This window comes from Coturnix japonica, chromosome 5 (genome assembly GCF_001577835.2).
Source record: "Coturnix japonica isolate 7356 chromosome 5, Coturnix japonica 2.1, whole genome shotgun sequence".
In the NCBI taxonomy this organism is placed as follows: domain Eukaryota; kingdom Metazoa; phylum Chordata; class Aves; order Galliformes; family Phasianidae; genus Coturnix; species Coturnix japonica.
The window spans coordinates 28,343,802-28,371,540 of NC_029520.1; the positions used below are offsets into that span (position 1 = coordinate 28,343,802).

Below are 27,739 nucleotides of genomic sequence, written 5' to 3' on the forward strand. Positions count from 1 at the left end.
CTTCTTTTCTACAAACAAGGCTTTCTGCTTTAAGATCTCTAGAAATTGAAGGCTGGGATAAGCGTAAGAAATATAATACAAAACCCCAAAGCACAAATGTGAAAAAATGACAGAGGAAAACAAGAATCCCACATAAATGGATGTAAGCTTCATAGTATCAGCTACACATAAAAGATTTTTAACCAGACAACTTTAACCCAATATTTATTCTGTACTCCACTTTCCTGTCTTTAAGTTAAAGTTGCTTGTAAATTTTATGTGAAAAGATTCCTTGGGAATAAGCTCAGAGATAAAGCTAACCTGATGATTTATACTATTGCTGTGGAAACATAAAAAAGGGACATAGTTATAGATATACACGAATATATATTCGTATGTATAGGAGGCTGGTTTCTAAATTTATCTTGGTCATTTTTCTCCCCCTTTATGGTAATGTGAATGTAGAAAGGCTAGAATAACTCCACAATCATCCATGTAACACCTCAGGTTCCTTAGTGAGAGGAAACGTGACTTTTTTTCCTGAAATAAACATTATTTATTTATTTATTAAATTGATTAAGGTAAGGTATAGGATAGATAGGAATAATCTGTCTTTCTCATAGCAAAGCGTCACTGCTTTAAAATTACACTTTCATGGGATTTATTTGAATTCTGTAAGGGCAAATACTTTCTTTTCAGAATTGATTTTCTTGGGACTCCAATACAAAATATGTTAAATTCTTTTTATGTATGTTTTGGAGTATTTATTTTATTTTGATTTTCTTTTTCTAAACCAATAGCACTACACAACTTATCTGAAGCATAGTTGATTCCATACATAAAAAATCAACCAAAATATCTTAGTACAACTTTTATTGCAAGTCAGACTACATTTTGTAGTACATTGCTCTCAGAAAAAGTTGCACATTTTCTGTAACCTTTCTTCTGTAAGAAAAAATAAGGAAAGCACTAACATGTATATTTTAATAATAAATGTTTTGAAGAAAGTAAGCTTTATATTTTCATTAACAGACTGACGTTCACTGCAAAATTGTTAGCTTTTTTGCTTACACTTATTTTGGAAAAGTATTTTGAATTTACTAGCCCCTGATTTGTTAGTTTGATTTTATCAATGAGTACAGACATTTTTTGCACGTTATTACTATCCTTGAGCTTAAATAGCTTTCTGCTAGATCTTTAACCCTTTGATGTACCTACAGAAAACCAAAGTCCAAACATTCTATAAAGGACAAGTAACACATTTGATCCAAAATAGAACTACTTTTTGAGTCATGTGGCTACATCAAAGGGTTAACATAAGCAGGAAAATAAATTGTTGACATATGACTAGATAACATAAGACTCAGTAATAAAAAATTCAAGTCTCTCTTCAGCTGTTTCTCTTCCAGATTAATGACACTTTTATGTTTGGTATTATGTTGTGTCTTGATCTGTTCCATTACTGATATCAAGCTACCCCTTCCACTCCCAGATGTCAAAATTCAGCTCTAAGATTGTTGATTTTTTCTAAAAGGCCCATAACAACAAAACTTGTGCTTATACTAGGATGGAATAAAGTCTGCCACAGAACACCTGGGCTAGAGTTAGGGCATGGACTGGCTGAAGTCAGGCGAACATAGTCTGAAAAAACATTGCTTCTTCTCAAATTTTACTCTTATGACATATGACATTCTAAGCACATAAAGAGGAAACTGCCACCACCTTTCTTCTTTTTTTTTTTTTTTTTTTTTTTTTTTTTTTCAGGAAACATAAGTATTTTTTGATTTGTTAACAAACTGAGAATACAAACTAGAAACCACATAGTACATTTTCTACTTCACTTTCACACATTTGAGTCATTATTTACAGACAGCACATCAACATAGAAAGGAGGTAAGAACGTTGCCAGTAATCAAAAAGGAAATCCATTCCCAAACCAACTTTCTGTTTTATTTGTCCCCGCCCTTGTAGAAATTCTATTCCAGCTACCTAGAAGGTAATAAAAGACAGTAAGCATTCATACTGGATTTATTATACTTCTTTTTAAGTAGGAGGAGCAGCAGAGATTATTCTAGCCCACTAAAGTCACCCTCTGCTGCTGAGAATGCAGTTTCAGCAGATCACGTATAAACCAGATCACACATATACATGTACTAAACAGACCTCTCATACCAACTTTGCTGAGCCTCTTATTCTTGAACTGCTGCTGTTGTGCCTCTTGATTTGTAACCAGGACAGAGCTCTTGACGCTGGGGTCCTAAGAAAACCTGTATCTAACACAGGCCTTTGTAATAAAAAGTAACACACATGCAGTCAAAGGGCAGTAATTAGGTGCTGTGTCCCCAGCTGCTCGGGTGAAGTAACTGGCTGCCAGGAGTTACAAAGCTAAGCCAGAGTGCATAAAAGTTAAGTTACTGCTTCTGCCAAATAGGAGCATTCCCAAGTAAAAGCAGGATAGAAAAAATTTTTGATTTGGGACTTATGCTCCTATTTCCTCTTATTGACACTGTACACCCTATTCCTTAGCCAGAAATTGATATTTCACTATTCTTTGTATTAAATTGTGGATTCTCTGTTAGGTCATGCCTTGTCACTGCTGCAATCTGTTTTAGCCCCTCAGGGTTCAGAAGAACTTGATTGAGACCTGCTGTGACTACATCCCCGTTGCCTGTCTCTCACATGATATATCACTGGGAACTCTGTGTTGCTTGTGTAGAAATTGTACTGTCTTGGGTTTGCCATGGTCCCTGTATTTCATTCCTTGTCTACTGTTTTCTTATAGGAAGACCTGCAACTCTTGCAATTAATCAGCAAATTCAGGATTATTTTAGCTCTCTGGTGACAGTTCTTCTTGCACTCTTTTTCTAATGCCTACATTTGTAATTGACAAATATATCACTTCTATGCTCCTTATTCCAAGAAAAAGAAAACATAAATTATGGGCAACTTTGTTCCTCATAGAGATGAGAATCTGTTTTCAAACCTTGGATCATTATAGCCTATATTCACAATGACTAACAGATAATTAGGTAAAACCAAAGTCCTGTATCTTTCCTAAGGAAAATCCAAATTGTAAATATTTCTCAGTTAATGATTTTAGATTAAAGAACGACAATGCAGCTAACATTTCAGTCAGTTATAAACTACATCTGTCTTCAAATCTATGTTAATGGAACAAATGCAAGTAAAATCTCAGAATTTATACAGTAATATTTGAATTGTTTTACAGCAAATTACTCAATCTCTGCCCTCAAAACAAACTACAATCACAAACACTGCATTTTTTTACCCTGTTGCCTGCTAAATGGTAGAAAACGCATGCACTAAAGCTATAAAGGTATGGAGCCAACACCTTGGGACAATAACATCCTCATTAAAAAATAAGGAACATCAAAACTCTCAAGTTAAAAGGTTAAGTGTTAGTCTCTGTGTAGTTGATAAATGTTGAGCTAAACTAATCAATGGGTTTAAGAAGCAATGCCATCAGCTGGCTGCCCTGACCTGTGCTTCTAGTTTTTACAAACGTAAGATTTAAGAAAGATGTCAACCCCAGGCCTCTGACCTAGTATGGACCTTATTCGTGCCAGCCTGGTGTTCTGCTAAACAGACTGAGAACTTTCAGCTCAAATCAGTAACATGTGCGCTTCACTAATATAACACATGGCCTGGAAATTAAAATGCAACATGATTGAGTGCCTTTGGATATTTTAACAGCTAAGAATGCAGCTAGGGAAAAAAGAAAAAAAAAAAAAAGGAAAAAAAAGTTGTTTTTGTGTTCTGTTTGGGGAAAAGGATAAATTCAATTGTATTGTTTTTCTTCAAAAATGTGAGGAAAACAAAAAATCAGTTAATTATTTCATGGATGACTGACTGAGGGCAAATAAGGCAGTTGCATGTTTCTTTATGACATGTGCCACTTATTAGATAAGTAGGTTTTACTGCTTCTAATTGTGCTAAGTTAAAACTAATTAGAAGGTAGTTAAAATACAATCTAAATACAATAAAATGAATAAAATCAGCCAATGGCATTTTGCTCATCAATAATATTCCTTATGCAATTGATTATTTCCAGTATGACATATATTGATTATTTCCAATTAGAATAGGAAGCTTTGCCAGCTGCTGGAATGGCAGTTTATTCCTACACATTGGAATGTGAATAGACTTTCTACATGTGCCACCATTTAACCAGTTTCATTCATTTTGTTCCATATTTTACCAATAGTCATGATTCTTACATATGACTCTAGACATCACATGAATTTGGACTCTCTATAAACCAAAATACGCCTATCTTTGTAATTATGGATAGACAGGTATACAGTAAAACCCACAGATGTAGTGATCCAGTTACTAGATTAAAGTAACATTTCAGGTTGGTGCTGAGATTTTATATTTAATAGTAAAACAGTGATGCCTTTAGTACAGAAGCAGATTTTTATGTAGTAAGGGGGAAGACTATATGAAAAAAATGCTCTTTTATACTTAATAATGACAGTAAATGCTTCTACACACACAACTTTCCATCTCCTTTAGGAATGAAATAATAATTAGCTAACTGGTGATTTTGGTGCATCTATGCTTAGGGCTTGCTTCTCCAGTTTTTAGACATACACAGAACAGGAAAAAACTGCCAAAGACAACTAGGTTAAAGAAATTAAACAGAGGAAATAGAAAAATTAAAACATCTCCTTCCACTAAACAGGCATTCAAGCATGAAACATGCTAACTTGATCTCCATCACCAATTGCATGTCTAAACAGAAAAACTAACTTTTGTTGTTGTTTTTACTTAGCATTTGGAAGATGCTTTTCCTGATTTTACAGTGTCGCTGTCCATTAACTTTATGGTAGACCTATTAGTTTTTCAGAGAAAGGAAAAAAAATATTGGGAGAGAAACTGGAAGTTATTATATTTACTAGAATAGATGGTTGGAAGAATGTTAAGATTACATAATGGCCAAGTGCAGTTCACATAATTTGAATTTATTTTGCAGTTAAAATTGTTATTGAAAACACAAAAGTATTATATACATATATATAACTTTATATCTAAATATATTTGCTCCTTCTCTGTAAAGCTATTTATATTTCAATCTACAAGTTTAGATTGTTCCAAATTTATCATCATTTATCTATACGTGTTAATGACACAGGCAATGACTCTTCTCATAGTAAACTAAAGTAAACGTTGCAGGAATTTAGAATGAACAGTTGGCACTTCACAGTATAAAAGGTACTAAATATGTTTCTTCATATAAGGGAGCTCCGCACTTAAGAATATGGTGTTGTACATCTGCAGAAACATTTTCTTATTGGCTCTGAACTTAAAAAAAAAGGTATCTGATTTAGTAGCCATCATATCTATGATGTTTCATTATTAACTGAAATTTTATTAATTCTAAGTTCTGGACATAGTAGACAGAAAAGATTTTATATTTGCAGAATGCTCAATATTTGGGCAAAACCAGAATTACAATGTATACCTTCCCTAAATTTGTGTCATTACCTGCTGAAATAGAAATAATATTGATACACAAAGACTTAGTTGTGGTTTCGGTATAAGTGATTCTGTATTGCATTTCTATTGCATGTATACTAAATGCAGGCACTGAGACAGTTATTGGCCATATTCGTTCTACTTCTGTCAGAGTAAGAGAGAAATTTAAAAAACATATTTGTACTAATTCCTGCACACCTCCAAATGAAAAAAAGAAAAAGAAAGAGAAAAAGAAATTAAGCTTTATTTAAGCATTTTCTGCACTAACTTCACATCAAAGTTTAGAATATAATAACAGTAGACCTCTGCAACATTATATTGTGACAATATTTATGAAAAAGATATAATTACACAGCAATACAAAAACTTGGCAAGTATTCAAAGGTCTAATAATGGAAAACAGTCACATTAGATGCAAATTTTTGACACATCTATTAAATACTTATCAGAGTTTATTTATCTTTTTCCTTTTTACAAATGCATATAGATTCAATTTTATTGATTATATAATTATTGAATTCAAGTTGCTCTAAAAATATTCAGTTTAGTCTAGATACAATTATAAAGAATGTCATGATGTCTTGAGTTCTGAGTTTTTTAGTGGAATTAATCCACGATAGAAGGAAATATTTTTCCATTTCCTCAAGCAGAACTACACTGTCCTTACTTCTCTCAAAACAGACGCTTCTTGCCACAAGGCACAACTTCTGTCAAATCTCCAATATCTTCTGCAGTAAATAAAATATGCATTTGCTTTGGAAAAAAAGCCAAACCAAAACAAAGAGAATCTTCTTGAAGACCTGTACTATGTGTAATAGAAAGAACCCAAACACCTCCTAAATCAAAGTTAATAACAAAATATTTTAATGACAGAAAGATATTAGTTGTAATGAGGGTCTATTTCCAACCAGCATCACTAGAAGACGGAGGTATCTCATACACTGTGAAGTAACTTCTCAAACTCAATGCTATTGAAATACTACCTATTTAAAAATACTTTAAAAATATGACACTGTAACCACATCTCTTTCAAAGAAAGCCATTTTCCTAAACACTGAACAGCCTATTTTGATTTCTTCATCTTCCTTTATGGTGTCATTTTTTTTATTAAGTTATTGATTCTCAAACAAAATGGAAATGGTCACAACATGGAAAAGATTATAGCAACAAATTATGTCTTAAGCGCTGGAAAAACACAGATTTAAATATAGTAAGCTTTAAGATAACATGTAGCATTCGTACAGCATGCATTAGAATGGCTGTGGGTTATATCTGTCTTTCTGCTGCCAGGTATGAATTTGTCCATATTTTGCTATGTTTATTATATGTCTATGGTATTTACATTTGCTCTTTATGAATAATTTTCTTATTTAGTAATTAATAAAAATAAAATAAAAATAAAATTGTTTAAATTAAATATTTCAAGACAGGAAGGAATAGATGTAGTTGGAATTTCAACCACTCAGATTCCACTGTTGACTTCAGCAATAGTCATGCAGTCATACAGTTGGAGTGCACATAGCATGGAGAGAAATTGACTATATCAGCTTCTTGATCTGATCAATGTCTGGATAATAATACTTAAGCTCCGAAGCACATTAGGGTATATGGAAGTAGGGAGGAAGGAAAAGGAAGTGATAAAAAACCAACCAGATCTCTTGGAAAGCTGAGATAAGATGAGCTAATAACGTTAGTGGAAGTATTAAAGGCAGTTACTAGCAACGAACTATTACATGAGTGAACCAAACCACTATGACAGTTTCACCAAAGATCCTGAAGGAGCAGATACTGCTCTGTTAATGTCCTCATGGTTCCACCAGTAGTGAAGGAAGAGTACATACAAGATAGCACATCCTAACAATTCTTGGTCTCAACCCTGATCTTGTAATACCTTGAAGAGACTAGAATGTGAATATCTCAAAAGCCCTCTTTTAGGCAAAGAAGAGGAAGCGTTTACATTATTCAAGGAGAAGAGACTTTGGTGCCACTTCACTGTATGTTGATAAGACCTTTAATTCTGCTGAAGAAACATATTAGAAAATAAGAAGTTGAGTATTGAGAAAAAATTGTGCTATATATCCAAATGACTGAGAAGGGGAGGAAAAAAAAAAATTATGTAACTAAATTTAGTAAGATCAGGTCAAGAAATGTGTTGGTCATGCAATGAGACATCCTGAAGTTCTTAACAAAACAGCTAGAATCCACATGGTTCACAAACAAATAGCTGCTGCATTAGCTTTAGGATCTCCAAGAAACAGGATGTTTGGTAAAACAAGGGAACCAGACCATTAGTAAAACATTAAAATGAAAATATTCAATCCTACTTTCTAACAAAACAATCACTGCCAAAAAGGACAAGCTGATACTTCTAACTAAATCTATGCTCAATCCATAAACACTTTTAAGGAATTCAGCAGTCTGTGTCAGGAATTCAGAAGGCAGAACTGGTGCTTTAATCACTGACTTTTTATCTCAGTGCAAATATACAGGTAAAATCCAAACTAAACAAAACCCCAGCAGACTCTTGAAGCCACAGATAAAAAGAATTATCAGTGGGATACAGTTGGTATTTAATTCTGAAAGGTTTTGTTTTGTTTTTAAAGTACATCATCTTAAGAACATCATCTTCAGCTGAGCACTCAAAAACATCACAGATTCTCCTTTTGTGTCTACAGTTAAGAGTGTCTCAATAGGTGTCATAATTGTGGGACTGGAATATATTTCAAGGGCAAGGAGAAGGAAATGAACCCTAGGAAATTCTATGTACAGTAGGATGAAAGGAAAGGAACGGGGAGTTATGTTTTATTAGTTTTGTCCAGGACAAGTACAGTACATTACTTACCCATATAAAGGGTGTAGGCCAAAATCATAAAGAACCTGTTAACACTACTAGCTTGTAATGGATGCAATCACACCATTACTATCTAAATTTTTGTTTATTTTTCAATAGATTGGTGTCTGCACATCATGCTGTCTTACATTGCCGCTCCTCTGTAACCTTAACCATTATTCCTACTGTGTAAAGTGAAGCACAAATTTAAGGTGACAAAGCACCAGTTGGCTGATGTGAAGTATGCTACGAAAGCAGAAACCTCTGAAAGCTTCACAGCCATTATGAAATAACTGACCTATATGAAACTGCTACCATGGTTCACAAATTTATTGTCAGGTTCCAGCCTCTAGCTGTTCTCTGATTGTTCTAAATACTTGACAAACTGAAGCCTTTTCACTTTCCGTTGAAATTGCCTCATCTCCCTGTCAGAGCGCCATGGGGGACTCCATTACTTTTCTGACTTCTTTCCCCTACTGACAAGTCATTTAGCTGGCTTCTTGTTGTGAAGGCTGTCCATGTCAAATTAGCCAGGGCCCCTATTGTCCTTATTACCACTCGAAAAGCCATCATGAGTAATGCTACGGGGTCCCTCAGTTGTCATCATTTGTCAGAAAGAAAGGGAGTGTGGTTACATATAGCTGACAGGTAATTTCAGTGTCTACAATTACCCCAATTAGTCTTGTCATAAACAATTCGATAAATGCACACCAATACAAACAGATAAACACACGAAGGTTTCTCACTATTAATGTCATGTAATGGATAAATCAGTGATATAATGCTATATTTTATTTATTTCTTTAAACTATCCTCAGCTGCAAGCTGGCAGTTGCTACCTGGTCAGCACAAATTGTACGATCTACTTTCATTAGCTCATCACCGCAAGAGAATATGAAAGGCTGTGACAAAATTCATTTAGAGAGAGCATGAAAGAGCAGATTGCCTAAAGCGGGTGTTATAACAGAGATAAAACAAAGGTTTTCTTTTGTCAGTTCAGTGCTGCAATGAGCTGTAAAGAAGACTATTTTGTCCTTAAAAACAAACATAAAACATGAGAGAGACAGAAGAGAGAGCAACGAAATACATTCCTTCTGAAATTAAAAACACTAGCCTCGCACCATACCCAGGTCCATCAGCAGGTGGGTCTTCTAACAATATACATATTAAAAGTATGATTTTCAGAGGCAGTCATAGTATTAACCAGTCTTCTCACTGATGGTTTGTAATTTTTTTTTCCTTTCCTTTTTTTTTTTTTTTTCTTTTTTCCCCAGATAGACCTTGCCACACAATACAATTCCTAAAATAGCTGCTAAATATTCCACATAACATAAAGCATAATCCCTGCTGTTCTTATGTAAGAATTATTTGATAATGGATTTAGTAATTTAAACTCACTGGATAGTTGGTAGCACTGCATCGAAGCCTTTCTAGGCACGGAATATTGATAGTATTGACTGCTGTTCTGAAACATAAGGTAGACTTGCTATAAACACGACGCCAAAAGAAGTGGCTTTAATAACATCCATATTTAACACTGAATTATGAATTGCTAAGCTTATCTTTGAGATCCACATAAATAAACATTGAAATCTTGACATCTATAGAGTCCACAGCACCCTGTCTGTTTGCTGACCGCAGGCTTAAGTGATGGCTGGAAAACTGAACACAGACATGTTGTTGTAGGAAATTGCTTTTGGCAACTATTTGTTCAAACTCAAGATTTTTTTTTAAACCAACACTAAGAACCCACCAGAAAACAGGACAGGTCTCCCTAATGAGTAATCTATTTTAGCACAGTCTTGTCTAGGCATGACAGTTTACTGAGAGGCTTGAAAAACTCGTAATTACCAGTGTTACAGGGCAATTAATGTATATTACACTGCACTACTCATGGCAGCAACTGTCATTTTCTCAATAAAAATGAGTACTCTTCAGCTAAAGGTGACATTAATTGGGACTTTAATGACTATGCAGAGGAGCTGAAGCCAAATATGAACAAAACAGCGATTCAATGAGCGACTTCAGAAACGAGAAAATTGTACTAAAATGAGATTAATTGCTGTTTAGAAAAAGGAAAGAACCTAAAAAGCTATTAAATTGCAGGGTTTGGGTGCCCGGGTGATGGTTGTGATGTTAATCTTGCATTCTCACAGCAGGCAAATATTCACTAAATTCAGAGCCTTTTGACAGCAGGAAAAATCATGTATGCTTAACTTCAATCCATCAAAAATATATTTCAGCTTTTATCAGTGTTCTAAATACTTCTGCAATTTCAAAAATTACTGCTCCATTCCTTGGCTGTCATCATGCAAATGCGAACACTGTCAATATTGCTATGAAAAATTCCCTGGCTTCAAAAGGCCTACTTCGGTGATAAAGAAAGAAAAACGTGAAGATTAGAATTGCAAAACACACACTACTAATATAACAGAAAGCAACAATAAGAATTTAATGTTTAAGTTGTGGAAACTGCTAAAATAGAAAATGATGGGGTGTTGTTTTAGTGTGTATGCAAGAAAAAAATAATCAAAGAATTCCCCCACTCTCCCATAAAATCTTTCAAAGCTTATAACTTTATAGATAATTACTCATTGCAAATAATTAGGACATAATTTTGCAGCTTGACTTCAGGTGATAATATTAAAACTGCTCCGTAGTTTCTAAAAGCCTTTATCTGTGCTACTTAATTCTTTAAAGCAATTATATAATTGCTTTTCTTTATAGCCTTTTTAACTGTCATGATGACTGTATACATAAAACATTGCACTTAAACTCTGACATATAAGAGGGATAAACATAGCTCTGATTCACTTTGAAGTTATATCTCCTGTAACTTCAAATTTTAAAACAGAAAATCAGTTCAGCCACTGAGGTTAAAAACTGCATATGGAGTATTCACATGTCTTGAGAAGGAACCCCCTCCTCCACTGCTAAGCTGTACTAGTTGCACCCTGGAAGAGACAAAAATAGAGCTTACCTTTTTTTTTTTTTTTTTTTACAATTTTCTGTTCCATAATCTAAACTGTTTGCTCAGCATCTCAATAAACATCCATCTCATCTGCACTTTAAAAATCTCTAGACACATTAAAACATGCATCCTCAAGAGCTACATCTACTAGGCAATAAAATAAAGACAATGACAACAGGAATACTGTGTCGTCTTATCAGCAGGATTCATAGACACAGTTAAAACATTACACCCATTAGCACTTCTGTTAGCTAAGTTCAGAAATTCCACAATACGTATATAAATGTCTTAAGTACAACAATCATGGGCTAACACTTTCAGTTTTGAACTTAATTCCATCTCTCCATGTTGAATTGGATCCATGAGTTGTCAGAACATTAATTTGCCTCCACTACATACAGTACTTTGATGGTAAGTCAAGATATGACATAACTACTTCCTAAAACATCTGAAAAACATTTGAGTTAATGCTTCCACAGTAACCTGTAAGTTTCACATACACTTTATAGAATTAGTATATTTAAAATTTGCTGATGCAATATTTTTCATTTAACATCCAGTTTTTTTTTTGTTTTGTTTTGGTTTTTATTGTTTTTTCCCAAAGAGAAATGAAATAAAGCAATAGACAGTCACTTCAAGGCCTTGCATTTACAGTTTGCTCAAGTACCTTCCTTCAGTTATATTTTTGATGTCACCAAGATTTGCATTGATGAAATCAGATGCTGTCAGTTGGATTACAACAGTGTATTTACAGTGAAAAAGTTTCAAGACATGTTTTTTAAGAAGTCTGGAATTTGTGGATTCAACAAAAGATTTAATCTGTAACAAAGCTCTTGAAAAACAGTCACTCCCATACGCTATCACCTATGATGCTTTTTCTATATGCTATAAGGTTTCTTTTGAACCTGTAATTCAAATGATCTCTAAGAAATATTTCATAATTTTATGAAGGCTGGCAAACATGATGCCATGAAGCAGGGATGGTTATGTTAGGATCCACTGACACAAGAAATCAGAGTCCAGTGTAGTTAGTGGCTAACTACTTGTTGTCTCTAGAAAAGCAATGACGTTTATCTAGAGAATGACATAAAAATTGTCATTTCTGTACTATTTATTCCCCTACCCCTGACAACCCATGTACACTGCAGAGCAAGTAGAAGTTATATATGTCTTTGTTCTGTTTATATTTTATTTTGAAAGTGCAGAAAACCACAGTTTTCACATGAAAAAATATGTTCCTTGTTCCTTCCATATTCAAATGAAATTCTATTAATGGTGGCGTCCTCAAGCTTTAAAAGGAAAAACAAATAAACCTTGGACTCTGGAAAGCTTAATCTCTAGTCACGAAGAGATAGGTAACAGTGGAAAAAAACCCTCAAAATTTATCCTGTGCAGGTATTAATTCAGATAAAATACCTAGATTACAGTAAATACAGATCACAGGAGTGAATTACCACGAATTCAAGGGGGCTATGATTTCACAACACACATATATGTCACTGCAAGTTTTGTAATAGGATCAGTTTAAATTCATGTTGACAACAGAAACAGGAATGCTTATATTTTACTGCTTTCATTTTTTCTCCTTTTCCTCCTCTTCTTTATTTCATTACTTGCAAAATATTGCTTTGCATGTTATATCAGTCTTTATTTAAACATTGCTGTAGAGTTTTCTACAGGTTTCTTTGCTCTTCCAATTCATTAACAGCATGAGCTTATCAGATTGTAAGTCATGTCCAGATGAAGCATGTCATAAAACCAGGTTATTTTTTCCTCTTAAAAAGTGATTTTTCCCTACTGGATATATTTAGAAAACATATCTTCAGGTCTGAGAGTTAAAATGTATCATGATTTGGATGAAAAACACTTGAAAAAAACAAAATCCCTGGAACCCCATCATATGGAGCAATTATAGTTTCACTATCATTGCAAGGTATTTAATCTTGCAATACTACCATTGTGAAAATGGGGACAAGAAGAAAAGACAGTCAGCCCTTAAAAATTATAGGAATATCTTACTTTCAAATTACATATACATAAAAGCAAGGTTGAGATTTCATTGAGGAAACACATATTTTTAATAATATACTCACATCATGGAAATGATCATATCATAAAATTGAAGAACCATGATATATATATAAAAAAAAAAAACACCACAAAAATCAAGACCAAAGCAGCAACAAAATAAAGCCCTTCATATATCTTTTCAATATCTTTTTAATTTAATCTTTCTTCTATTATCTATAGGAAAAAATATAAAAATATTGGCCTACTAAAGTACGAACACTTTCCCCACCCACTGTTTCTATTCCCTTGGCCCATAGGCTTCAGTTCAGAAGACAATTAAAATTTCAATAATTATCAGTAAGTAAATGGTAATATGTGATAATTTTTTGCATAAAATAATTGAAGGCAATATAATACTAGTATTAAGTAAAGTAAAATACACAACTATTCATTGCCACAGATGGATAACAGATGAACATTCAACTTGGTATTTGCAGCCAGAGGAAAGCATCAGCCACTCAGAATGATAACACTTTCAATTATCCAGTACATTCAATTTTTTTCAGTCTGATATAAACAAAATATAATGAGATTTAAAAAAAAAAAAATTCTAGCAAATACTGTTTCAAAGAAAAAAACCCAACACATAAAAGTCATTCAAGAAATGCAAAAACTGCTTAGGAATTATTATCCCAAGGTATATTCATGGTATTTTCTTCTATTAAAAACTCTTTTGATAGAGAAATATACAGAACTGTTTCCATAAGAAAGTAAATTGAAGTAGTATAAACATTTTGAAAAGTAAAAATCTTTAAAATTCTCATGTGCATGTAAGTATTTATAAACACTATAAAGGTATATGTGCAACAGCTACCCTATGTTTTGCTTAATTATTTCCATGCTTGTAATCAATATCAGATTAATTTATGTTCAAATTTCCTGACTCACAAGCATTTCTGAGTCATTAAAATACATTTTTAAAAATGAAAAATGTAGACTTAACTATTTTCATAATTTCAAACAGTTAAAATGTGCATTTTTAAAGGCAAGAATAATCACTGATCTGTTCTGATTAGAGTAACTTTAAAATAATTCAATTTACCATTTGCCTTTTCTGATGTAACTGTTCATTTCCTCATTCCCCGATTCATGCAAAATAAAAAGGTAAAAAGAAAAGCATTTCTAGGAAATGTCTTAATCTGGCCAAAGTAAGCTTCTATGTCTTTGTTCCACAGAAGCTTTATTAGTTTCCTGGGCTCCATAGCAGGATAAACTATTTCATGCATGAAGGGATCAGCATTCCTTCTTCTAATCATTGCTATTGTACCCATTACAAAGCTTTCTGAACATCTCCTATGGATATCACGCACTATCTTAATCACCCCTCAATTAATAGTTTCATACTCATATTTTAGTTCTGCTACTTCTACATACAGTAACTATTACTTCAGAGTGATACTGAAGTGATAACAGAATATTTTGAAACTATAGAAATTTCACCACCATTGATACATTCTTACACCGAAAGAATCCAAACAGCAGTTTCCACTGAATAACAGCTTAATACAACTGGTAATCCTCTCCTAGCACCATGACAGATATTCATGCCCATGTAACTCTGAGAAGCACAAGACATTTTCTTAGGTGCTTTGAGAAGAATGAGGTAGCCATTGCTATTTACATTAAAAATATGGGAAACATCTGCTAGAATCATTTTTAATACTACAAAGTTCTTTATATTCTGGGTTTTGCTGGTGTACTGCATTATATTCTTCTGAAAGTAATATAGGTAGTCTCAATAAGAAAAGAAAGAAGTCAACAGTTTTCACTTTAACATGCTAATGTTTGAATTCATTTGCCTATTCATCTTACCTTTTCCCTCAGGTAGAAGGCATGTGTGACTTCCTACCCACTCTTAGAAGATGGTGGGGGTAAATGTTAAGGTGACATACATTATGCTGATTGTCCTCACAGAGCAAATCAGAAGTAATCTCAACTGAAGACTAGTATTCTCTTTATATTCAAAAGAGATTCTTAGTAGTTGAATAGCACAGTGTGACGAAATTCTCTCACAATATATTTTCAGCTAAATCAGTGATAAAATATTACATTATGCAGTCTACGGACATGGTAGGAGACTAACTTTCAAACTTTACATACATTTCTGGTTTGACAAACAGTAACATCCACTGTTTCTCAGAACACAGGCAAAATCAGAAATCCTAGAGGAGACTGCTATGCATTCCTCCAAGATAGGTGCATAGATCAGTATTTACCTCATACAACTTGCAGATGCTTAGCAGTTTTTCAGGATATGTAATGCACATAAACTGGCACACAAAAGGCTCGCTACCCTTAACAGCTTTCTATAGACCACTTAGATACAGACCAAGCACAGATGAAAAACACAGGCTGAGATTAAAGACAATAACATATTGCATCTACAACTGTAAAGCATGTCTGTAATAAGCTGATTTTACTAAATTAAGGATAAATTAAGACCATTTAAAGTATTACAGAAAAATGGATAAAAAAAGCAAAAGATATAGACGTGTAGCTTGTTGAGATCTGACTAGTGTGCTGCAAAATATTTAGGTGAAAAAAAAAAGATGATCCCTAGTCTCTCGTAGTTGCAGTTTTGAAGAAAAATTTAAAATGCACAGAAAGCATCACTAATGGGAAGATCTATGTATCTCATCAGCTGAAGAGAGGTACTTTAGAGAGGTACTTTTCTAATAATTGAAAGAGGACTTGTAAAATACAAGAAGTACACTTTTTTAGGAGATGAAGGACTCATACAAAGACAGGAATGTAGGCCAGGATACAAAGAACTTGAGAAAGAAAAGACTGCTTACACAGCCCCCAAAATAACAGCTTTCGAAAAATAGGGGCAAGTGTAAAAGATGGCAATGTAAGAAAAACAAAAAGTATATAAAAGACTCTTACAACACCACAGCGTTTTTCACAGACATACCAGACTGCAAAATAGGAATCCTGATTTTAAATCGGTATAGCTTTAAACTAGAAAGGAATTTAATTTTAGGATAGCATTACAGTTTTAAGTTGATATAACCAATGTTAGTAAGTTGTTTGTAAGAATACAGACCTTGCAAAGAGTTAATACCATGGATGGTCACTGTATGACAAAACACTATACAGGCATTTTTTAGGAATTGAATAATAAATAAAAAACGTCTTAGTAAGTATGGCTTACATAGTTTGTTAAAGGTATCATGCAAAGTCACATAAAAATATAGAGAAAGAAAATCTAAAACCATCAGAGATGAGTACAGATTCAAGGATTTATTATTCTGATGTTAGTAAATACAAATACAGAAGTTATTTTTGTCATCTGGTTTGCCTTAATCAAGAACAAAAAATTTATTTATAACACTGTACACAAATGCCATGTTTATATCAATATCATATGCAGCTTGAATGAAAAAGTATACATTAAATTGAGAACAGCAATTCATATAATGGTCAAAGACAACCAGTAACATAACCACCAAATTCCAGTTGTCAAACATAATTTACTATGTATATTTCTTCTCTTCTCTGTTAAAACAGTAATTATTAAACTAAAGTGATATGGTTGAGTGTTTATGACTTCTTATTAAAAACCCTGACTTAAAGCAGTGTTCATTTAAGCTTAAGGTTAAAGAAAATCATGTAGAGATCTCTGTGCGATGGCCTACTGACTTTATATCCTCTTGTCAAACCTCAGCAGTTTTATTTGTAGTGATACATGCCGGGGAAGGTTGGAGGTTAAAGTTGATAGGAGGGCCAACAGGAAAGCCAACCAACTTCTTTCAAAAGATTACAACCTTTAACATATTAGGATCTGTCAGCAGTTACTGCTAACTTGGTATGTCTACATCTGTGTACTCTGTGAACTGATCCCCAAACTCTAGATTGACAGAATCAAGAAAACTAATTCTTACTACTTTCCTTCAATAATTCCTTCCTAATTTTCTTCATTTTTAAGTTATAATTTCAGTTTTTTATATTATATTGAAGATTAGCACTTATCATTACTTTTCAGAAAAACATTAATAGGCACATAAAATTTCTTTCCTGGTTTTCTTCAGCCTAATTTGCTCTCAGCCTGAGTATTGAAGGAAAGATCTTCTAGTCTAGGAAATCATATGTTAAATGTAATAGCAGCAAAGTCTATTGGTCTGAAGCTCTTCAGATTTCCCTTTCTCCTACTTAGTTTGACACTGCTTCCATTTCCTTTTAAAAATGTGACTCATTTTTAAATTATACAGATAACGATAAATGAAATCTCACAGAATCACTGAATAGCTGAGGTTAAAAGGGACCTCTTGAGAATGTCTTGTCCTATTCAAAGCTCAGTGAACTACAGCAGGTTGCTCAGGGCTTTGTCCAGCTATATTAGGAGAATCTTCAAGAACAGACTTCACAGTCTCTCTGAACAACCTGTTGCAGTGTTTGACAGCTCTCACAAGATGACTAAATAGAATTTCCTGTACGTTATATCATTTGATCTGTCACCAGACACCACTAGGAAGAGTCTGATTCCATGTTTTGTATTCCCTCTCAGCAGCTATTTATACACATTGATAAGATTCTTTTGCTCTTCTTGGCTACGCAGTGCAAACTCTCTCAGACTCTCCTTCAACAACACATGCTCCTGTCTATTCATCATATTTGTGGCCCCTCAATGGACTCACTGTAAGTTAGTGTCTTGGATCACAAATTTTATGCTTTAATTTACATTAATTAATTTACATTAATTTTATGTACAGGAGTATTGTATTACACAGGTCTCATTTCTACTGATGGCAGCTTTATTCTTATTTGCTCTTAGGACAGGTGAAGTTTCTTCCACTGACTTCAGATAGAACAAGATCTCTACTAGACAGACTCATTCTGTGTAAAAGATGACAATGTATTTTTACTGTATTTGTCCCATGACAGCCGCAAGAATATTTTAATATAAAATGAATAATCTATTCCAGTTATCTTTAACCAGTTTACAGTTAATATAATTCTTCAGCTTTGCATTTTAAAATAAGTAACAACTCTAGAAATTCTACACAAAGAATTACTTTCTCACTTCTACTCTCTTTGAAAGTCCAGAGAAGTACCTTTGGCAAAAGCAAAGATTCTGTGTTTTACGTCACGTACCACTTTGCCCCTGCTACAGTTTGGATTGTGCAAAACTCAATGGGCTCTAATAAAATCTGACTAGGTAATTAATACTCTAAAACATGCACTATGAGATACTGAAATGAACTCTCCACACATAAATTCTCTCATGTCATGGAAAAACTCATGTAGCGTGCTGTGTTTCTCTACAACTATATTCCATGATGTCAACAGCTTTTTTCATCTTGTCTGCAATCAACCATAAAATCTTAAAACATTCCATTGTTAAGTAGTTTGTTTCTACTACTTTCACTTCAGGTACACTCACTAGTGTGTATGAGCAACATCAAGGAAAGTGAAATAGAAAAGATGTAAGAAATATTAATGTCAATATCAAAGCACAACTTTAAACTTTTATGATATTGGTATGCTCCAAAATGGCTGTGATGACTTCACAGAATTATGTATGTAAATATCCAATTTTAGTTACCATTATGTAATTCAGACATAGATACATTTATATACATTTTGAGACAGGCTCTACACTGTCATCCATGTTTCCCAGAGATGTGCACATGAAGGAGGTTCCCCCACTGTACCAATTACATACCTAATATTGTGGACTGTTCAAGACAGGGAGAGGGACAAAGGCTAGTGGCAATTAAGCTTTATTTAAAATAAATCAACAGATAAGGGTACTAATATTCAGAGTTCCACATTATGATTTTACAGGGAAGGGCCCAGAAAGTAGAACACAACTTTTAGAACTGGAAAACTCTTTTCCACAGTAGTAGAGCATGGGCTGTTTTCTCTGAACTTGTTCCCCTGGACATTTTACAGAGCAGAATGATTTAAGGAGTAGTTTGACATGATTTGTATTTTTCTAAGAAAGCTATCCTTTATCTTCATAATATGAGACAAAAAACATCTGGAACTTTATGTTATTTTCATAATGTTTTATGCCAAAGAACAGGCAGTACTCCTGGCTTCTTTTTTCCTTCCCTGATACACTATAAACAGTGATAAGAAAATGAAGGTTAGAAGAAGGTTAGAAATCAGAGCCTTCAGTCCTGTGATAATGCATTTGCACATTTATCTCATGAATGTTGCATTTTGTAGTGGTAGTGGATGTGTACTATGATGACAATCCCTTTAATAAAGGAATTAATGCAGGATTATCATCAGTAAGGAGAATTTTTTAAAGTCAAGAAACCTGACTTTTAACAACAGAGTAAACATTTTGAAAATGACTTCTTTGAAAATAGGGTTAAAAAATATTGTGCTAAAATAATATACTGTACTGTAGTCATTTGTACTTGATGAGAGCTGAGCGTGTATACCAAGGTTTACAGAAATAACTGTTGAAAAAAAATCAGTCATGTCTGTATGACACATCACAACTCTAATAGCAAACAGAAGTCATGAAGAAGTCCATTTACACAAAAGGCTGGTGAGCAGAGAACAGCCAACTAGTAGGAATGAAAAGCTACCAGACTCAAAGTTTTGACTCATGCTTCTTCTCTTGGACTTATAAATCCAATAGTAGGGATTGAAAATGTAATGATTCTGCAGGAACTCAAGATCTGCAGGTTGAAGAATATTAGATTGTACAGTACTTGCTAAAGAAACATTATCACACCTAGTAGTGCTGCCATATAATGAGGGGTGAATGGGAAAAAAAGGTCACAACTAGCTAAAAACTGAAGAGATTTTGGTAACAGCCTGATGTGATACACTTCTTTCTTAAAAACTGCACACCATATTCAGAAAAACTGCCAAAATGAATTGTGCAGGTGCACTGTAATGCTCTCATAGCTGGGGCAGTTTGGAGTCCTCAAGTCTCAGAAAGTGCAGCAAAGAAGATGGTGATGAATTTTATACAAAACAATTCTACGTATCAATATGTGACAGTTTTCTTCTCATAAGGTGATCACCCACTGTATGATACAGAAGCTGTGCTATATATGTGTATATATTCCAAGGCAGTACTTAAAGGTAGCACTTCCTCCTTCTGCAAGTTCGAGTGTGCAAGCAGTAAACAAATCTCACTTTTTTTAAAAGACAAACCTCCAGCTTCAAGAAAAGGAATGAATTTCCATTTGCATGATCTGCTAGTCAGTGACAAACACAACACTGATTTGAATTAATGAGGCAAACAAATTTCCAGAAGATACTGAAGACTACTAAAGTTATGTTCTTGTTATAAATATATTTCATAATGTTCCTGGGTCAGCAATTAAAACTACAAAACTGAGTTTTAGTATTTGCTGAAAAAACACTTTAGTGAAGCTGTCTAATAGTCTACTGCACAAAGGTAAGTTGCATGCAGGCTCATTTGATACTTGGCTTTGAAAAACTGATTGATCAATGCTCTTGATGTACGAGCAGCAAGGTGAGAGAAAACAGACTACAAAAATCTTCTCAGGAAAGCACAAGGCTAAGCAATGGAGAGGAAGTACTCTAAAGATGCAGCCAATGCTGTTTATAAACCATTATTACATGTAAATTAAGTTACCTTCAGTTTGCCAGTAGTATAATTCAGTAGTGCAGAACAAATGCTTAACTAACCTTTTCAACATACCCCACAAACAAGAACACTAACGGCAAGTGAAATGAGAAGAAAACAAAACAAAAAATAAATTAGAAATATACTCTGAAACATATCGTCACAGTATACAACAGACAATTTTGACTAATAGGTAACATATTATTCTGTGGGTAATTGTGATAATGCAATTTTACATTAAGAAGCCAGAGAAAACAAAGCAAAACAAACAAACAACAACAACAAAAACCACAACAAAAAAAACCCAAGCAGTAGAAGAAAAGGCAAAATCACTCATTTAAGAAAATTTGAAATATGCTCTAATTTGGTAGTAAATCAAAGCTACAGGACATGTATCTATACACAAACAAAAAAATGCTATCACTGCTGTGAGGACAGCAGAATGTTTTCACAGCTATTTTTTTTCATGCTTGGAAGCATACATTACTCGTAACACAGTTACATTCTGAAATTTTATAACATTTTGGATTTCTTTCAGATGAGAAGTCCATTTTATTGTTTTTTAATTAAATGTATTTCCCTGAAAGGTCTTTGAAAGCTCTACAAACTACCTTGCATTTTATTATTGCTGACAGTTATCTAAACCACGCTTGAATGCCCTCTTTATCCTTTAGTGAACAATTGAAAGATCATATGCTAAAAAGACTTGTGCTTTCTCTTCTTCTAACCCTATAATTAAGGCATTTTAATACATTTCTTCATAGTAATTAAGAGAGCACAATGTTAAAAATTAATGCAATGAGACAATTTTCAGTTTAACAACCATAAATACAACATAAATTTGTCTCAATTGTAGTTATGAAATAAGTCTTGAAATCACATGATGAGATTACCGAATTGTCAAGATTTTGCTTTTGCTGTCTAATGGTATTTAAGTGATGTATGGCAGCCTGACAATACTATAGTGTTGTTACACACCCTACAAGAGAGGTAAACATTTCTGTCACACACTCAGATTCCACTGGTTTCAGTATGTTTTTTGTTTACCTTATATATACATCTATTAATAAGTAGTATTGCTGGAATATGCTAAATAGATGAAAAAAGGGCCGAAAAGAAGTGAGACAGACACATGAAGGGAAAAATAATCATAAGATGATTGGAAAAATCTTGGTATATAATGTAAAATACCACTGTAATAGCATCTACTTACAGCAGTACTTTACTAATGCTTAGAATCAAGATTTTCTTAGTTTTGATTTTTTTTCTGAAACAGGATTTTCTTATCTTCACGTGTCACACATTTTTGCAACAGACATGTTAAGCATTTTTTTAAGACTGTGAAAGGAATTTATTCTTTCTAAGTACATCAGTTTTTAAGACACCAATTAAATATAGGATGCATTCGTGTTATAGCTCACCATTACAGAGATTTTCCAAAAGGTGTTACTAATGAGCAACTCATACAGCTCATCTTTTAAAACTAAACCAAGTTTTTTGAGGTAAAAGTTTTATATACTTTCTTAACTACATGTTTAAAACCACAGTGCAGCATAAAGCAAGAAGATTACAGGATTTTTTTTATTTTTTTATTTTTTTAAGATAGACATGAAAAAAAGTTGCTCTCCTGAAGATTTTCCAGAGTTGTCAGAATGTTATATTATAAACAACCTTATTAGTCCTTTATAATTACAATAGGTACCTCTGGACAAGATCGAGCACACATGACAAATGCTTCTGACTTCTTTTTAAATCGAACCTGGAAGGTCATCGCTGAACAAACAGAATTCTATACAACCGTGGCCATAAATTGTGAAAGCTAACGATAAGGTAAGATTTTTTGATATTAAAAATTAAAATTATTTTGTTCAGACTCCTCTGTATAAAATAAAAAACTAAGAGGATTAAGTAGTTTAAAAAACAATAAGCCGCTAAAGAAAAAGAAATCCTTCAAACTATTACCACACCTTTTCTTTCTGCAGATGAACACATATTTTAATACTTTTGACATGTCTTTAATTTTTATTTATTTATTTATTTATCTATTTTGTAAATATGTTCTTAAAGATAATTTCTCAATGAGAGTTTATCCAAATCTGCATTTATTCTGTTTAGCTTTATGATGTGTTATAAAAAACTGCCTCAAATCTAAGGGATTTCCTAGTTGTTATCCTCAAATGAAATCAGAAAAAGTACAACATACTACTGTGCATTTGTCCTACCATTTTTATTTTGCTTTAGGGTCATTTAACAGTACTGGTAGTTTTGGATTAAATTTAATTTGTATGGAGTTAAACAGTAACTTAAGTGACTGCAACTAGAAACCAACTGACGGATCTCACTTCTAAATCTCGTATTTCAATTTGGAGAGGAAATGTACGGATTGAATTAGAAAGCTGTAAACTCTTGATGAGAATTAGTGGTATAAAACAAAAGAAATTGAAACCTGCAGTTATTTTCCTTACAGTTAGGCTGAATTACATTGTAAATCAACAAAGATTTGGATAGTGTCCAAATAAGCAGCTTTACATTAAAAAGGTTCTAACATAGCATTGAGCATACAATTTGAAACAAATACGAATATGAAATATTAATGACTTTAAAAAGAACCATCTGAGAAGAACTACAGTAAAATTATGAAAATTCAAGCAGAGGAAATTTAAACTGAAATGTATGATGGGCAATTAAGTACCTATTTTGACAATTCTAAGTGGTCAAGTTTTTAAAGTATGACACAGAAACCTTAACCTATCTATATATGAGTGATAAATGAGGCATTTTGTGTCATTACATTCCCATAAATCACATTCTTTAACTGCTGATGGCTTTTATCAGGTCTAACCTTTTCAAGCTTCTATCAGAGTGCTAACATTTTCAACTTTGACACATATGCAGTTTACAAATTCTGCAGCTGATTAACTCTGGACAGAAGCTCACTGCCACTACTGTCTTCTTCAAGTTGGGTTACAGCTTCAGTGTCTCAAAAACTAACATGCATCCTTTACATGTCACAAAATCTCACTTAAGGTATTGAGCTGTGTTGTGAAAGATAATATTTCTTTTGCAACAAATAAATGAGAATGTACTTTCAAATTTACTCTTCTACTCAGAGCCTGAAATATTTATACTTTTAATTATTCTAACTAGCACATTCCAAATAAACAGAAATATTCAGAAGTCAGACATTAGTAAAATAAAATGATATGTTTTACATCATTTTATTATTTAAGTGAACTTGGGTTCAAATCAGTGCTCCTGAATAAATGAAAAACATTGTGATCAACATCTCTGACGTAAAGAATAATAATTAAAAAAAAATTATAAACTACTATTAGTGTGTACTGTATGTACTCTATTGCACTTATAAGCTGATCATGACCATTGTTCTTCAAATCATTTTGTAGGATTCCTCACTAAACTCCTATCTGAACTATCTTGTAAATTTCAAAGATTATAAATTGAAGTATCTTAAAACAGCAAATATCAAAGATTCAATTTCAGTACTATACCACAAAATGAGTGTAGCCATGATAAACTCAGGACAAAATAAATGCAAAAACAAAATAGAAATGCAATAAATAATGTTTTCTCCTTTACAAGGGAATCTAAATGTCTTAAGGAAAGCCTGCTTTCTTTAGGAACTAAAATTAAATTACATATTTGCATGACATACACACTCTTTTTCTACATAAGTGATAAAATAATTGATAAAATCAGTCTAGATGTCTACCTTCAAAACCATTTTGACCTATCTATATTATATAAGCAATGAGAAGAAGACAAGAATATAGTAGTGCTTTCTATCTCAGTAGTATTGGTACGCAGTAAGAACGGTAGAAAAATAAACATCTGCATTTTCACTTTTTAATTAAAAAATATGCAGAATATTATTTAATTCAGATGTTTTTAATTTACAGAAACAAGCAGTGAAACATTCAAGGAAATGCACTTGCAAGATGTAATTGATATAGGCACTGAAACAAAGCTCAAGCTTAAAGAGATACTGTCTTTAATAATATTGGTTAGATTGAAGAAATTTTCATGTTAGCTATGTGACCACTGGAAGCCTGGTACTTCAGATGGTATTAGTTTTGATACGAGCTAACTAGACATCAGACCTAAATAATGAAACCTGAACAGACAGGTTTGGACCCTGCAAATAAGAAGGCTCTTGAGCAGCTGACTGTCCCTTGATGATAAACAACAAAACCTAGAAAAACACTGGAGGAAAGAGAATTGTTTTTTCAGAATCACAGCTAACATAGCCTTGTAAATATAATATGTAAGTTCTATTCATGACAAGTTTAAAAAAAAGTTATTTATTTAATTAAAAATGTCACACATCAGAGACACTGTGAAGTTAGACTTTTGACAATTTAGATGTAAATCTTGGGATGTCTGTAAGTAGTCATGACAAAAGCATATTTATCATTTGAAATAAAAGGACATGATTTCTTGATGTTCATATCAAAGTCTTGTGATGGATGAGAGCACACTAAACAAATGACAAACCAGATGGAATACAGTTTCTTGCTATTTTGATTAGGGAATGGAAATGAAATCTCTTTTCCTAATTGACATACATACATTATAAAATCACACAAATACATAAATAAGTTGGTATAACACACTATCTATATTCAGGAGATTGGCGTATTCTTAAGTAGACATATTACAAATGTTAACTAAAATAAAGCTAATTTACTTTATGCAAGAAGCCTGAAAATCAAACACTAGCTTTAAACAAGTGTGCAATTAATTGCTTATCAATTTATACACTAAGAAATAATTTTATTTTTTTTAATTCTTTTTAAATTTTTTTTTTTGTATTAAAACTCCACAGGTAATGAGAGCGAAACATTTTACCTTTCATCCTAATTAGTTTTTTACTTCCTTATTTCTAGGTTTAAAGTATGCTTAAATGAAATCATGCTTGTGTCATTTAAAGTTGCATAAAACTATTGTAAGCATTATTGAAAACTAAGATGTGGAAATTTTATGTGGGATGAAGCTTCAGATCAGATTTTTATTGCTACCTTTTATATTTTTGATACTCAAGTCATCTTATGTAACTGCCGGGCATTATTTTTACCCAAAATGTATCAAAACTCTTATGCACTTGCTTAACAAAAATTCTCAAGCATCAACAGTTTTACTTACTAAGTATGAGAGTCACAGCTGTTGTTAGTAAGGCAGGCAAGACTTTGTTCAATTTGTAGATCTGCATGCAGTGGCAAGGTCCAATGAGGGCCAATGATACTTTCACAAAAGTACTTGTCAAACAATGGTGACATCTGGCTCCTTGAGATCAATCTTTCCCTTTCTCCTTTTCCACTACAATTTCACAATGAGTTACAATGAGTAATTCCTCAGAAAAATACTCTATAGTCACTCTAGTTCTAAAAATGAAAACTCACTTTGCTAGCTGGAGAGCTACTGATAGACATACTTGTTTATACCTGTTCTGCTGTGATTATGAAAATTATAGATAGAATATATATCTAGATTATCTATATATATTATAGATAGAATCTATAATATATATAGTATTTATTATAGATAGAATGCACGTAAATGAAAAACAAAGACATCTACAGCCCAGACTAATTGAATATATATATATATATATTTAATAGAAGAGTCCTCCACATATAATTTTCAAAAATTTACAAGAAGTAACATTTTATAATCTACAGAAATTTTTTAAATTGTTAAAGTGATTTTTACCTAAACCTTTGAGTGGAAATGCAATTGAAGTCAAGAATGATACAAATGCCTGTTTGAATTGTGGTGTTTATAAAAATACATTGGCACCAACAACTGTTTTGCTCTGCTGCTCAGAAACCCTAGTAAGACACATCTGATGATGTGTTTAATGCAACTTATCCATATACCCTGTTACCCTTTGTGCCTTTTATAATGTGAGATTACTCCCTTAGGAAAGCAGATACCTGTGCTCTGAGACATGAATCTACACTATAATCTCCCAGCATAAACAGGATACGAGCAGTTTCATTATGTACTTCTCAGATACGTCTTTAACCAGGAGAAACTACGCTCACAGAGGCTGAAAGGTAATCTCGGACTCCTCAGTACAACTGTATTTCTTTTCCACTAAGCCAAGATTTCCTAGAAATAAGGAATTTGTGCAACTGTGCAAATGTGAGTGCTACCCATTAGCCAGTCAGGGACTACTGAACCTCAAATTTTACACCTCAAATTTCTCTTAGACTGTATACTACTCTCACCAGTCTCCTGATTTTACATGGTTTATTTACTGTGAGTCCTACACTTAATTGGCTATTGACACTGTTTACTTTTTTCCTATATTAGTACAAATGGTTTTATATCAAGATATAGTAGTTTATCATTCAATATAATAAAGTGTGCTGAAGACATAACTAAATTCCTCCACCTCTTGGACCTTTTCTGAAAAATTTACTGGATACCCAATATATTTAATATTCAATAGCATGTGAGAATAATTTTTATGCAACTCTGATAGTTAGAAAGATAGATAACTCAATTATTAGATCATCTATCAAAATATTCAGATGTATAAGAGGCTACTAAAAAGATTGATGACTGAGAAAGTCCACTGATTCTCTAGCCATCATATTCACACATTTGGCTAGACAACATTTTTCGCTGCCTTCACGAGCAAGCTTCATTACTCATCACTTCACTGAAAAGAGTTTATTATGAGGCTGCCATCTTGGCAAGACTATTATTTAGATGATAAATGTTGGGGGAAAAATTGTGTCTAGAATTTTTTTTTAAGATGAGCTTTTTGACAGATAAAACAAACAGCATCTACATTTCTAATTAA

General features: G+C 33.0%; 1 protein-coding gene across 4 annotated transcripts in view; it reads right to left on the reverse strand.

Annotated features, from left to right (window-relative positions):
- C5H15orf41 (chromosome 5 C15orf41 homolog) overlaps positions 1 to 27,739 on the reverse strand; it is a 109,299-nt gene that overhangs the window by 22,030 nt on the left and 59,530 nt on the right. Inside the window, exons 11-12 of one of the 4 annotated variants that reach the window (XM_015864888.2) lie at positions 26,071 to 26,244; positions 24,851 to 25,131 (exon numbers count right to left, since the gene is read on the reverse strand). The exons of 2 other annotated variants lie outside the window; for them this stretch is intronic. In XM_015864888.2, coding sequence (XP_015720374.1) covers positions 25,029 to 25,131; positions 26,071 to 26,244 — 277 coding nt within the window. In that variant the 3' untranslated portion in view covers positions 24,851 to 25,028. Of the gene's footprint in view, positions 1 to 24,850; positions 25,132 to 26,070; positions 26,245 to 27,739 lie in introns of those variants that run through there. One more of the 4 variants, XM_032445196.1, reaches the window with a different exon arrangement.